Source organism: Miniopterus schreibersii (genome assembly GCF_964146895.1).
Source record: "Miniopterus schreibersii genome assembly, chromosome: 15".
Classification (NCBI taxonomy): Eukaryota; Metazoa; Chordata; class Mammalia; order Chiroptera; family Miniopteridae; genus Miniopterus; species Miniopterus schreibersii.
In genome coordinates, this window is record NC_138115.1 from 25619076 (window position 1) to 25631223 (window position 12148).

The window sequence follows — 12148 nt, forward strand, 5'->3', positions numbered from 1 at the left end:
AAGAATTGTGTTTAAAAGATGGATGGTTGAAAACAGAGCAGAGTAAGTGGGTAGGAAATGCCGCGGTAAGGACAGTAGTGTGCTTAATGAATACTATAGGGTGGTTCTGGGAGACCATGCTGATATAGTGACATATTGAGCAGAAATCTCCATGAACAATGGAGTGAACTACGGAGGTTTCTGGGCAATGAGTTCCCAAGCCAGTTTATAAAATATTACAAACATCAGGAAAAACATCCATCCTTGCTATCTGCATCTTACAATTGAAGTAGCTGATTATGACACCGACCACCACCAGATGGCAGCACACTTAGGAAAACTCTAGAGACCATGTCTGGGGCCATTAAACTGAACAGAGGCAAACATCATAGAAGGATAAGAGTTCTGTGTGGTGCTTCTAGCCTCTGAATCTTAATTTGTCAAAATTTTCACTGGGCTTGCTGATGAAATCAGAAAACACACAGCATGCACATAATAATATCTGTCCTTTATAGATTTTATGACTTTCAGATTCCATTCCTGAACTGAAAATGGTGAACAGATCACATTTACACTGCCTAAGTTATCTTCGCTTCTCCATTGTGAAACACATCTGCCTACAGATTCTGCTTTTCTACATCAGGTAAGGAAGTCCTCTCTATTCTGTGTACAAGTACAGCTCAGGAGGACAGGGAGTTCTAACAGCCCCAGAGAAAACCTCAACCAGGTTGTACAGGATGAAAGTGGTAAATAAATGCTCCAACCTCAAGATGGATATCCAGGGGGTCATTCTGCATATTTCTCAGAGGTCCTCAAGAAATAAGCAGTGACTTCAATAGATGTCTATATTAACTTTTTCTTCTTTCTTTTCTCACTCTCCCTGACCCATCAATTCTGTTCTCTGGAAACTCTTCTGAAATAAACTGTGGGTACCCAAATCATTGTCCCAAGATCTGCCTTTTGGAGGTGCCTAAACTAAGCCAAATAGTCATTCAACAAACATTCACTAAGTGAGTATTGTATGGTACACAGTGAGATAAGAGACATAGAAGACAAAATCTCTAGTGCCTACCATAAAGTGTATAAAAGGTAGACAAAAAAGTAAACAATTATTTTAAAATTACAATGTATTGTTAGAAACACTGTGTTATTGGCAAGAACAGAGTGATGAAGGAAGACATGCGGGAGGGGTCACCTAACCTAAACTTGGGGGAGGGGCTTCCTGAAAGATGTATGGCTTGAGCTGACAGATGAAGTGTGGGTCAAACACAGCTGTAACGACTCTATACCACACAAATATCAACTGAAAATTCAATTGATACCTCTGTATGCTCTGTGTAATGCTTATGCTTTGCATTGTTGTGGTATGCAGTACATGACACAATTTCACATGATCCATGGATGGACATTTACTCTTCTTTGTAGTTATTGTGTTAATGTGTACTAGAATAAAATAAAGAGTACAATAAACTTGATTTTGCAGAGTATTACAGTTTAGGATGAGGCTAAAATTATTTAATGAGTTGAAATTGGCTTTAGAAAAATACTGAGTGAATAATAATACCTGGGTGCTGATTGGCAAAGATTGTGAGGATGGTATGCAGATCACCAAAGTTTGGAAAATGAAATTCCTGCTTTCCAGAAAGTCAAGTTTGTCAGGGACACGTAGACCCATAAGCAAGGATGATTAATGCTACAATAAATTTAGAAACCAAACACAGGGGAAGACAGGAAAGCAGTAAGGAGCATAGAGGAGGAGAGGCTAGAGGTTATGAGATCAGTTGGAAGGCTATTGCTGCAGTCCAGGGGAGAAGTAATAGCCTGAGGCAGAGAGCGGCTCATAGAAATGGAAGAATGGGTAACATAACAGGCTCATTGCAACCATCCTGTGAAAACCTTACTGGTTAGGAGCAGCACAAAGGTGAAACCTGTCCGTACAAGTCCAGGGAAGTTTTGTAGGAGCGCGCACACGCGCGCGCGCGCACACACACACGCAAATTGGGAGAGGTGAGTTAATCAGAAGCATGTTTTTATTTAGCTTCAGTTATCAGAGCGTTTCACTGTGAATTATTCAGATATTTGCCGCCATTTTTTAAATACCTGACCCAGAGGCGGGAGAAATGCTAACACATATCTAACGCTTTCTACGTTCCAGGCATGTGTTAAGAGCTTTAGGCTCTCCATCCTCACAACCCTTATTTAACAGAAGCGGAAACTGACTTAAAGGAGGGTAGGTAACTTGCCCAGGTAATGCAGCTGATAAGTGAAGTCGCAAGGCTTCAACCCAGGCGCTCTGACTCTAGAGCCTCTGCTCGTAGCGCAGCAGCAGCCGGAGGGTGGGGCAGACGGCGCCAAGCGGGTCCCACTTCAGCGGTGGGCTGGGAAACGCTCTTACTGGTGGCTGAATCGAGATCACGGTTTCTCCACCTGAAAAACGGAGATAATGACGCTACCCATTTGGCGCAAACAAGGAGCGAGATAAAGGTGCTTCAAATGACACACGCGGCTTCACGTACTAGCTTTTCGGGGTATGAAGACGCGAGGTCTCCGTGGCTGCGAATCAGCGTGTGAAGCCGGCAGCTGCGCAGCGAGGCTCCGCCCCCGAGGCTCCGCCCCCCGCGAGCGGCAGGTGGGGCCCGCAGATGCTCTTTGCGCATGCGGAAGCTGCTGCCCGCTCCCCACCTTTAACCCGGGCTGACTGTAGCCGCTGTTTCTCAGCGGACGATTCGTAAGGAGGCCCCTGGCGCGGTTTCCCTTTGTTCTCCCTTCTGCGGGCCCTGGCGGCGCCTCAGCGGCGTGCAGAGCGTGGTCCGGTCTCGCCTACCTGCCTGCCTTTCCGCGTACGTGCCCGTGGTTGGCCCAATAGTTTGCTGTCGAAAGTGCGGGCCCCCGCGCCGGCGTCCGCTGCAGCCGGGTGGGAAGGCTCAAGATGGCGTGCCTGCTGGAGACCCCAATCCGCATGAGCGTCCTCTGGGTGAGTGACCCGCCGCAGCCGCCAGCCCGGGCGCTCGGCCCCGGCCCGCAGCGTTCACCGCAAACGCGGTGTGCCTCTTGGGCACCACCCCCTGGGGTCACCCCCGACTCAGCTTTGGGCGGGGGATGAGGGAGGGTGGGCGGCTGCGATAGACGGAACCCGTGCCGAACCAGAGACGTCTCCACCTCCCGGAGCCCCCACCAGCGCCGGTTCTCAGGATGGCACCCAGCGGGCTGGGTGCTTGGCGTACTGGTAGCTGGCTCGGCGGCGCGGCTTGGGATTCGCCGGGCGCTGCACTGAGCCTTGCTCCGCGGTGCCGGGGGCTGTGTCCTGGGGGCGCGGGGCTAGCGGGTGGCCCGGGAAGGAGCGCCCACCCTGCTCCCCGCGGCTTTGGCCAGAAGAGGTGCGGGCTGCTGGTTCTCCACAGCCTCAGGGCTGCCAGCCAGGTCTGTGTGCCTTCTGTCGCGTCCCAGCACCTGGGCACTGGCCGGAGCAGCTTGCTTCTTAGCAACTGGGGTTTCCTATCAGTTGCAACGCCTAGGGTGTGTAGTTATTTAAGCCCATTTTCTTTACTCTGGAGGTTGCAGCCCAGAGTCGAAAGGAACTTGTGCCTGGCATTTCTTTTTCCTTTAAGGGGAGTCAGACCTGGGGGGGAAAAAAGAAAGATCAAATTTTCCTATTATTGAAAGAAGGGCGCATACTGACGTGCCAGGAAGTTAATACTGTTGTTGTTTTTAAGCTTAAAAAACAAAACAAAACGTCGCTTTGAGAGATCCAGTACCAGAGGTGAAAGTTACTGGGCGGTAACTTCGAAGGGTTTTTGCAAGAAATGAGATCCGTCTAATTCTGAATGGTCAGTTTATCCACAGTCCATTTGCTGTTCCTGGAAACAAACAGATATACAATGGTTGACCATCTTTTAGACTTGTGGAAATCAGTCTGATATTGAGAGGGTAGTTGGATTATATGTGACTTGTCAGGTTCCTAGAGTCTGTGACTGCAGCTGGTTAGTTTTCTGTTCCCTGACTTCTCCCACAAATACACTGAGCTCTCCAGAAGCACCTAGGACATTGGCCTGTGATTCAGGGTTAGAGCATTTTGGCCTACTGCAACCTTGATAATTTAATTTGGAGGGGCGGAGCTGTCAACAAATTGCTCCCCTAATCCATTTTAGTAGTCCTTCTTCTTATTTTTAAACTGCAACTGGGAAGTACTGTTCACCTAAGTATTGAATCAGATTAGCCCATCATTACTCCACCTTTGGCTGCAATATCCAGGAATGTTTTGTGGGAGAGCAGGCCAATGACTTTTCCCTCATGTTTTTTGAGAAAGTATGGATCTCCACTGTTCTCAATTCCCTTTTATTATCTTGTTTATCTTTCATTTCACTTGACGCTGCTATACTTTTTGTACATTGTCAACTTGTACAGTGCATACAATTGAAATTTTTTATTTGTTTCACTCCCCAGTAAAAATAATATTTTCTGATTAATTTTATTCAAAAACTTCTTGAAGAGCATTCCCTACTTCTAGTGGGGATTTGCTTTAGTCCTAGTCTCATTGGACTTTTGTTCATCTGTTTGTTTTTAAGATTTTCACAGTCTCAAAGTCTGGTTTCTCTGTACTTCAGTCCTAGAGCCTTGGGTAATCAGACCTTTGCATAAGTGACTTAATCTGCCTAAACTCACTGATTATACTAATTTAAAGTGAAGCCTGTTCCTTTCAAAGTACTACCTAGGATATCACTTTTTGAAATAAAGAGTGCAGGTGGAACAGGAAATGTTAATCAGAAAGTATCTTTAAAATAACTGATTCCTTTAATAGGCTACTTATGGTGCACCAGGTATGGACAACACCCTGTAATGTATACTTTAGAGAATGCAAGGATGAGATGGGATATGCCCTCAGGGAGCTCAGTCCGAATGACTCTATAGCTTGATAAACAGAATTCAAGCAAGGGGCAAATCAGACGGTTTTAAAGGGTTTTTATTCAAGGCCCTTTTTACCTTCTCCCCTCCGAGAGATCCTATTCACTCTTGTAACCTTAACTGTGATCAGCTCACACCATGTACAGTGCCAGCCTTGACTTTTCTCCATCTAGTCTCCATCTTCAATTGTGTGGATGTTATCCATCACTTGCAACAAGGTACATTCCATCTCCTAAGAGGACTTGGTCATGACTTCCCATTTCTATTAATGGTACTATCTTTAATTGATCACTCAACGTAAACCCCTTGAATTATCTCTGACTCTTTCCCCTTTCATGCCCCTATATCTAATTAGTTCTTAAGTCCTGTTGGCTCTTTATTCTTAGTGTTTCTCACATCTCTCTGTTCGCCTGGTCACCCTCTAATTCAGTGCCTGCATTACTACAGTGTCCTCTCAAGTACTTTACTGCCTCTAGTGTCTTACCCTCTCAGTTCAAGTTCATTCTCCACATTAATTTTTCTATTGAACACGCCACGTCCCTGCTTCAATTTTTTTAGTGGGTTTTTACTGCCGAAGGGCTGACATTTCATTTTCAGCTTTGGATATGAGATTGTTTATCCTTCTACATGAACCTTCTATCCCGTATAAACTGACTTTCTCAAGTTGAAGCGACCTAGGGTTCTTTTAAACCCCAGTAACTTATTGTCTCCCTGATCATTTGTACACATGAATTACAGCTTTGTATAGATTTATTCTTGTGATATACTTTGAACTTTTGTCCTTTGCCAGGCATGGTGTTGGGTTTGGGAACACAGTCGTGAGCTACTCAGACCTGTCTCTGCCCTTTTAGAGATTTTAGCCCAGCGTGGGCAATAGATGTCAAGTTGTCACACAGTTCGTTGTTTGTGAATGGCTGTTAGTGTTATGAATGAAAAATATAGGGTGCTGTTACAAGCATGTAGTAGGGGAATCTGATCTAATGTGGGGGGCAATGAGGAGAGTTGGGGAGGGTTTCTGTGAAGAAGTGACAATGAGGTGAAAGTTCAAGGATGAGTAAGAACAAACTAGAAAAACAGAAGAACATTTCAGGCAAAGGGAACTGCTTTTGCAGAGGCCCAATGCCTTTAATAGTTATTTTATCTTGTCTTCTTAGTAAATTAATTTTTTTCTTAATTTCACTACTATTTATAGCACTGTCTTGCATAAACAGCGTACTCAATAAATGTTTGAACTATCTGTTTTGAGGAGTTGCGCAAACTCTCCAGCTCTTTCTAGGCTGCACCATGATCACCTATATCACTCTGGTTTTCACTTAGCATTACATCACCCTTTTCAACAAATTTATAAGTTCTCTCATGTTTCCCAAACTTTTGGATAATTTAACATTAATTGCATTCTTAAAAACTTTATTTTGAAATAATTATAGATTCATGGGAAGTTGCAAAGATAGTATAGAGAGATTCCTGTGTACATGTCACCCCGTTTCCCTGTTGGTTACATTTAGCCAGGAAATTGATATTGGTATATGTGTATGTATAGGTCTCTATCACTTCATCACATGTGTGTATTTATGTAATCACCACCACAGTCAAGTTACAGAACTAGGCTATCATCACAGAAATCTCCCTCATGCAACCTCTTTGTAGTCACACCCACCTATTCCCCCTCCCCTACTATCTAACCCCTGGCAACTACTAATCTCTTCTTTATGTCTATAACTTTGTCATTTTTTATAATGTTACATAAATGGAGTCATATAGTATGTGACCTTTTGAGATTGGCTTTGTCACTCAACATAATACCCTTGCGATCCACCCAAGTTGTTGTATTAATAATTTGTTCCTTTTTATAGCTAAGTGGTATTTCTTGGCATGGATTTGCATGATTTGTTTAACCATTCGCCTGTTAAGCTGTTGTAAAGTTTGACAAGTTTTGGGTTTTTTTGTAATGTAAGTGCCTGACTTAAGCTTTGATTGCTGAGGCATCCACTTCAAAGAGGCATCCAAGTCAAGGATGGCTATCTCCAATAAATATTGCTGGACACAGGACTAGATAAAGAGTCATGCCACCTTCCTCCACTGAGGTGTCTTTATTTTAGATATTTTAATTGATTTCAATAAGCAACTCTTTGAGTTACTTGTTTTTACTCTTTCCAAACTTTAAATTCTGGTTTTTGTATTTTAAATTCAATAATAAAGAGTGAGCCGCTGAAACCCTAGCCTCCCAGCCTCAACCCCAATAAAAGCAGAACCCCAGACCCATGTGCACGTGTGGTCCCCCCCTCCCCCCAATGATCTTGCAAGTAATAAAACCTTATTTAGTTTTCTGATGATTATTGCTGAAGGGCATCTTGCAGCCATAATAAGAACCACAAAGGCCTATTCAATCACAAGATTGTTTATTGATAGGATGAAACTGCATACAGTAAGATTTTGGTGGTTTCCAGTTATTGGCTGTTATAACCAGATATGAATGATCATGCTTAGGTTTTTGTGTGGACATAATTTGGTATCTCTGAGGTAAGTCCAGGGTTCAATTGCTATATTGTATGGTTTAGTTCTTAAAGAAACCGACAAACTTTTTTTCAAGTGGCTATACCATTTTATATTCCCACTAGTAATGTATGAGAGATCCAGTTTCTCTGTACCCTTACCAGCATTTGATATTGTCATTATTTTTAAAAAAAAATTTTTAAATTGATTTTTAGAGAGGAAGGGAGAGGAAGAGAAAGAGAGAAACATCAATCTGCTGCCCTCCTGCATGCCCCCTACTAGGAATGGAGCCCGAAACGTAGGCATGTGCCCTGACCTGGAATTGAACCTGTGTCCTCTTGGTGCATAAGATGACACTCAACCAACTGAGCCATACCGGCCAGGGCTGTTGTTATTTTTTATTTTAGCTGTTTTAATAGATTTGTAGTGATATCTTATTATGGTCTTAATTTACATTTTCATAATGATTAGTGTAAAAAATATTTTCATTACTTATTTGCCACCCATATTTTATCGAACTATGAGTTAAATATTTCAGTGAAATATTTCTTCATGTCCTTTTGCCCACTTTCTTTCTAATTGGACTGTTTTTTGCCTGTTGAATTTTGAAAGCTCTTTGTGTATTCTAGGTACAAGTCCTTTGTCAGGTGCTTTGCAAATATTTTCTCCCAGCCTGTCACTTATCTTTTTATCCTTATAACCATAGGCTTAAAAATGAATTTGGATCTCAACTTCATACCTCATATAAAAACTGATTCAAAATGGATCATAGATTTAATTGTAAAACAAAGTAAAGTTTTTAGGGAAGATAAAAACAGGAGAAAATCTGCAGAACCTTGGGCTTGGTGAAGAATTCTTAGAAATAACACCAAATGCATGCCCTATTTTTTTAAAATCGATAATTGGACTTAAAATGAAAATGTATGCTTTGTAAAAGACCCTGTTAAGAAGATGATTGCATTTTACATTGATCACTTTGTAATTATTTGAGAGAGAGAGGCAAGGAGGTAATAAAATGCTTTTGAATCACAATGTAGGCTGATATAGACAGCTGAGACACTTAGTAATTGTAATTGCCTTCTTTACAGTCTTTTCCCAGTACCATTATGCCTTTTTGACAAGCAGCTGTTACAACTGTGTAGTATATTCCAGGCCTGGATATGCCTTAATTTTGTTCTGTTCTTGATGACTATAAGTATTTTGTTGGCCTCAAGCTGCATATTGATTTGCTCTTTACATGGACAACTGACAATAGTTAGAAAAAAGTTTTCTGTGAAGTTTTTTTGTTTTTGTTTTTAAAATATATCTTTATTGATTTCAGAGAGAGGGAAGGAGAGGGAGAGAGAGAGATAGAAACATCAATGATGAGAGAGTCATTGATCGGCTGCAGCCCGCAACCCGGGCATGTGCCCTGACTGTGCATCGAACCCTGATCGCCTGGATCTTAGGTCGATGCTTAACCACTGAGCCACGCCCGGCCGGGCTTGAAATAGGTTTTAAACGGAATCTTTATAGTAGTTAATAGTATTCCAAGCATCCTCCTTTTTGGTTGTTTTTCTTTCCTCTCTCCCCCAACCAAGATTTTCCCTGACAATGATGAATGATGAACAAAATGAACAATTTTCTCTTGAAGTTCCTAGTAGTTTGTGGAATAATTGACATACTAAATTTTGATTGGCAACCAACCACTAGTTTAAACTTTCATTTCTTAGGGATCACAGTTCCCCCTTGTGAATTGTAATATTTTAATTTCTAAACAGCATATAAATTAAATGAGAAAATAGGATAATGCTTTGCAAACTGTAACACACTAAACAAGTGTCTAGTATTATAAAAATATTTATCTGTCTTTTTTTTTTTCACCTGAGGATTTCTTTAAATTGATTTGAGAGAGAGAAGGGGGAGAAAGAGAGAGAGAGAGGAAGCAAGGAAGGAAGCAAGGAAGGAAGGAAGGAGAAAGGGAGAGGGAGGGAGGGTGGGAGGGAGGGAAGGAGGAGGGGAAGGGGGGAAGGGGGGAAGGGAGGGGGGGAGGGAAGGAGGGAGGGAGGGAAGGAAGGAAGGAGGGAAGGAAGGAAGGAGGGAAGGAAGGAAGGGAGGGAGGAAGGAAGGAAGGGAGGGAGGGAGGGAGGGAGGGAGGAAGGAAGGAAGGAAGGAAGGAAGGAAGGAAGGAAGGAAGGAAGGAAGGAAGGAAAGGAAGGAAGGAAGGTAGGAAGGAAGATTGGTGTGAGAGGGAAACATCGATAGGTTGCCTCCCGTACTCGACCTGACTGGGAATCAAACCCACAACATTTTGGTGTATAGGACAACTCTCTTCAACAACCAAGCCACCCGGCCAGGGAAATTCCTTCTGAATTATACATGAACATTGTTCCAGAAGTTCTCCCCTTTCCCATTGCGTCATCAGTTTTCTTCGCTATTGGAAAAATATTTCCATCACAGAATAAGCATGCTCTAATTTATTCCCAAAAAAAAGGCTCTCCTGACTCCACTTCTCTTTCTAGCTACTCTTCTATTTCTTCACCCTCCTTTATAGTGAAACCCCTTTAAAGTGCTATCTGTATTTGCTTTTACTTTTCTAATTCCTCTTTTCCCCATTCTCTCTTAAACCCTCTCAAAGCAGGCTTTGGCCCCACCACTTTGCCCATACTTCTATTGTCAAGATCACTCATGACCTCCCTGTTTCTAAATCCAGTGGTCAGGACTTAGTTATCATGTTATGCTGGACATCAGTACTATTTGGCTTATTATGTGATTACTCCTTCCTTGAAATAGTCTCTCATTTGGCTTCTTAGATTTCTTTCTACCACACCGGCTGCTTGTTCAAGTGCTCCAGAGTTCAGTCTTCAGGTGTTGCGTTATCCATGGTCACTCCCTTATTGAACTCATCCCATTTATATGCTGGAAACTCCCTGATTTTGTATCTCCAGCCCACAGCTCTCTCCTAAACTTTAGACTTATATATGCAACTACCAACTTGACATTCTTTTCACTTCCATGTCTAATAAAATTCTCAGTCTTAACATGTCCCAAACAGAACGTTTGTCTTCTCACTCAGACCTGCACCACCCACAATCATCTTCTTCTTCTTAATTGGCAACTCAGTCTGTGTAGGTGCTCAGGCAAAAACCTTAGGTGTTATTCTTGGTTTCTCTCTTCTTTTACATCCCACCTCTAGTCTGACAGCGTATCCAGTTTGACTGTCATTTCAAGTTCAACATTTTTCTGGAATCTGAGTGATCTTACTACCTCCAAAACTCTTTCCCTAGTCCAGGCTACTATCATCTCTCTGAAATAACAGTGTCTCTGGTTATTGAAATAGCCTTCTGCCTAGTCTCCCTGCTTTTTGTCCTCGGACTCCCTCCACACATTTGTTCCTAAAACTACAGCCCGAGAGATCCTTTTAAAACAAGTTCAAGTCTCTATTTTCCCAAAACTAATTGCTTTCCAACTCATGCCATAAAAATAAAAATTCTTACAATGACCAACAAGGCTCTATACCAGTGCTGTGCAGTGGAAAAGCAATGCAAGCTGCACAGGTGTCCATGTAGACGCCCCCGTATTTCCAGGTGATGGCCAGGAGGGACGCCTCTGAGCTGACATGGAGCCAGCTTCTCTCTGCACTGGTGCTGATCTGCAGGAGCAGGTGCAAATCAGCCTGAGCAGCACGGGGGTAGGGAGGGGAGTCACAGAAGGAGGCCTGGCCCAGGCTGCCGGGGAGGGGGCAGCAAGCCTGCTTCCCAAATACCTATTTGCCAAGGGACCAATTTTGCCAATTTACCAACATTGCCTCCTTCACCCAAGTGTTGCCTTTTAGTATAAAGGTTACACAAATCAGTATCCATGGGAAGACTTCAGGGGCTTGAAGTTTTGTTTTTTTTAAATGAAAGAAGTGGAAAGGTAAAGTAGAAACCAAAAGGGATTTCACAGTGAACTCTATGAGTCATTTTCAGGAGGTGGGACGGTATCTGCAAACATGAAACCATGAAGAAAGAATTTTTTTAAAGTCCTAAACACTGATAAAGAAAAAGGTAGAGTAGAAAATGCAGGAAAAAAATCAGTATTCGTGCTATTTGAGAAATTTGCAAAACAACCTTAAAATGCATGTATGCCTTCGTTCAATAACTAGTTCCTTTAATAATATTTAATAAGGGCCTACTTAGTGTGTGCCAAGCTCTGTGACAGCTCCTGAAGATATGCCAGTGAGCAAAGAGAAAACTTTCTGCTGGGAGGAAATGGACACCAAACAAATGAACCTAGATGTTCTGCTGGGGATTCATAACAACTATGAAGGGAAGGGGCTGGGTGGGGAGGCTATGAAGGGGGCGGGGAGCACAGTCGGATCTCGGGTTCCAGCAGAAGCTGGAATGAAGTGAGGGAGTGAGCTATGGCCAAATGTCTGAGAAGAAGGTTCGAGGTAGAGGGAAGAGCTAGTGCAGGGGACCCGAGGCAGGAACAGGAGGAAGGCAGTGTGGCCACAGCCAAGTAGTGAAGGGAGAGGGGTAGGAGATGACACCAGAAAGGGTAGGGCAGAGAAGGAGGGCGCATTCTGTGGGCTGAGCAAAGCATGAAGTTATTGGGAAGATCTGGAAGACAGGAGTCATGTGATCTGATTAGTCTTCCAAGGGCCACACTGGCTGCTCTGTGGAAAACAGACAGGGGTGGGTGGGGGTTGGCAGGTGACCAGGGCAGGAGCAGAGAGGCAAGTAAGGGTGCTGTTGAAAGAACCCAGCCAAGAGGTGGTGGCAAAGGAGGCTGACAATCAAGGAGGTGGCCT

The 12148-nt window shown here is 43.2% G+C and overlaps 1 protein-coding gene across 4 annotated transcripts in view; it reads left to right on the forward strand.

Moving 5' to 3' along the window:
• Window positions 1–2623: 2623 nt before the first annotated feature.
• Window positions 2624–12148, forward strand: part of LOC308567469 (uncharacterized protein) — a 54340-nt gene continuing 44815 nt past the window's right edge. The window contains exon 1 of one of the 4 annotated variants that reach the window (XR_014000301.1): window positions 2624–2953. Coding sequence is in view for 1 of the 4 variants with exons in the window: in XM_081159104.1 (XP_081015230.1) it covers window positions 2909–2953 (45 nt within the window). In the remaining 3 variants the exon portion in view is untranslated. The remainder of the gene's footprint in view (window positions 2954–12148) is intronic. The other 3 variants (XR_014000302.1, XM_081159104.1, XR_014000303.1) reach the window with 3 other exon arrangements.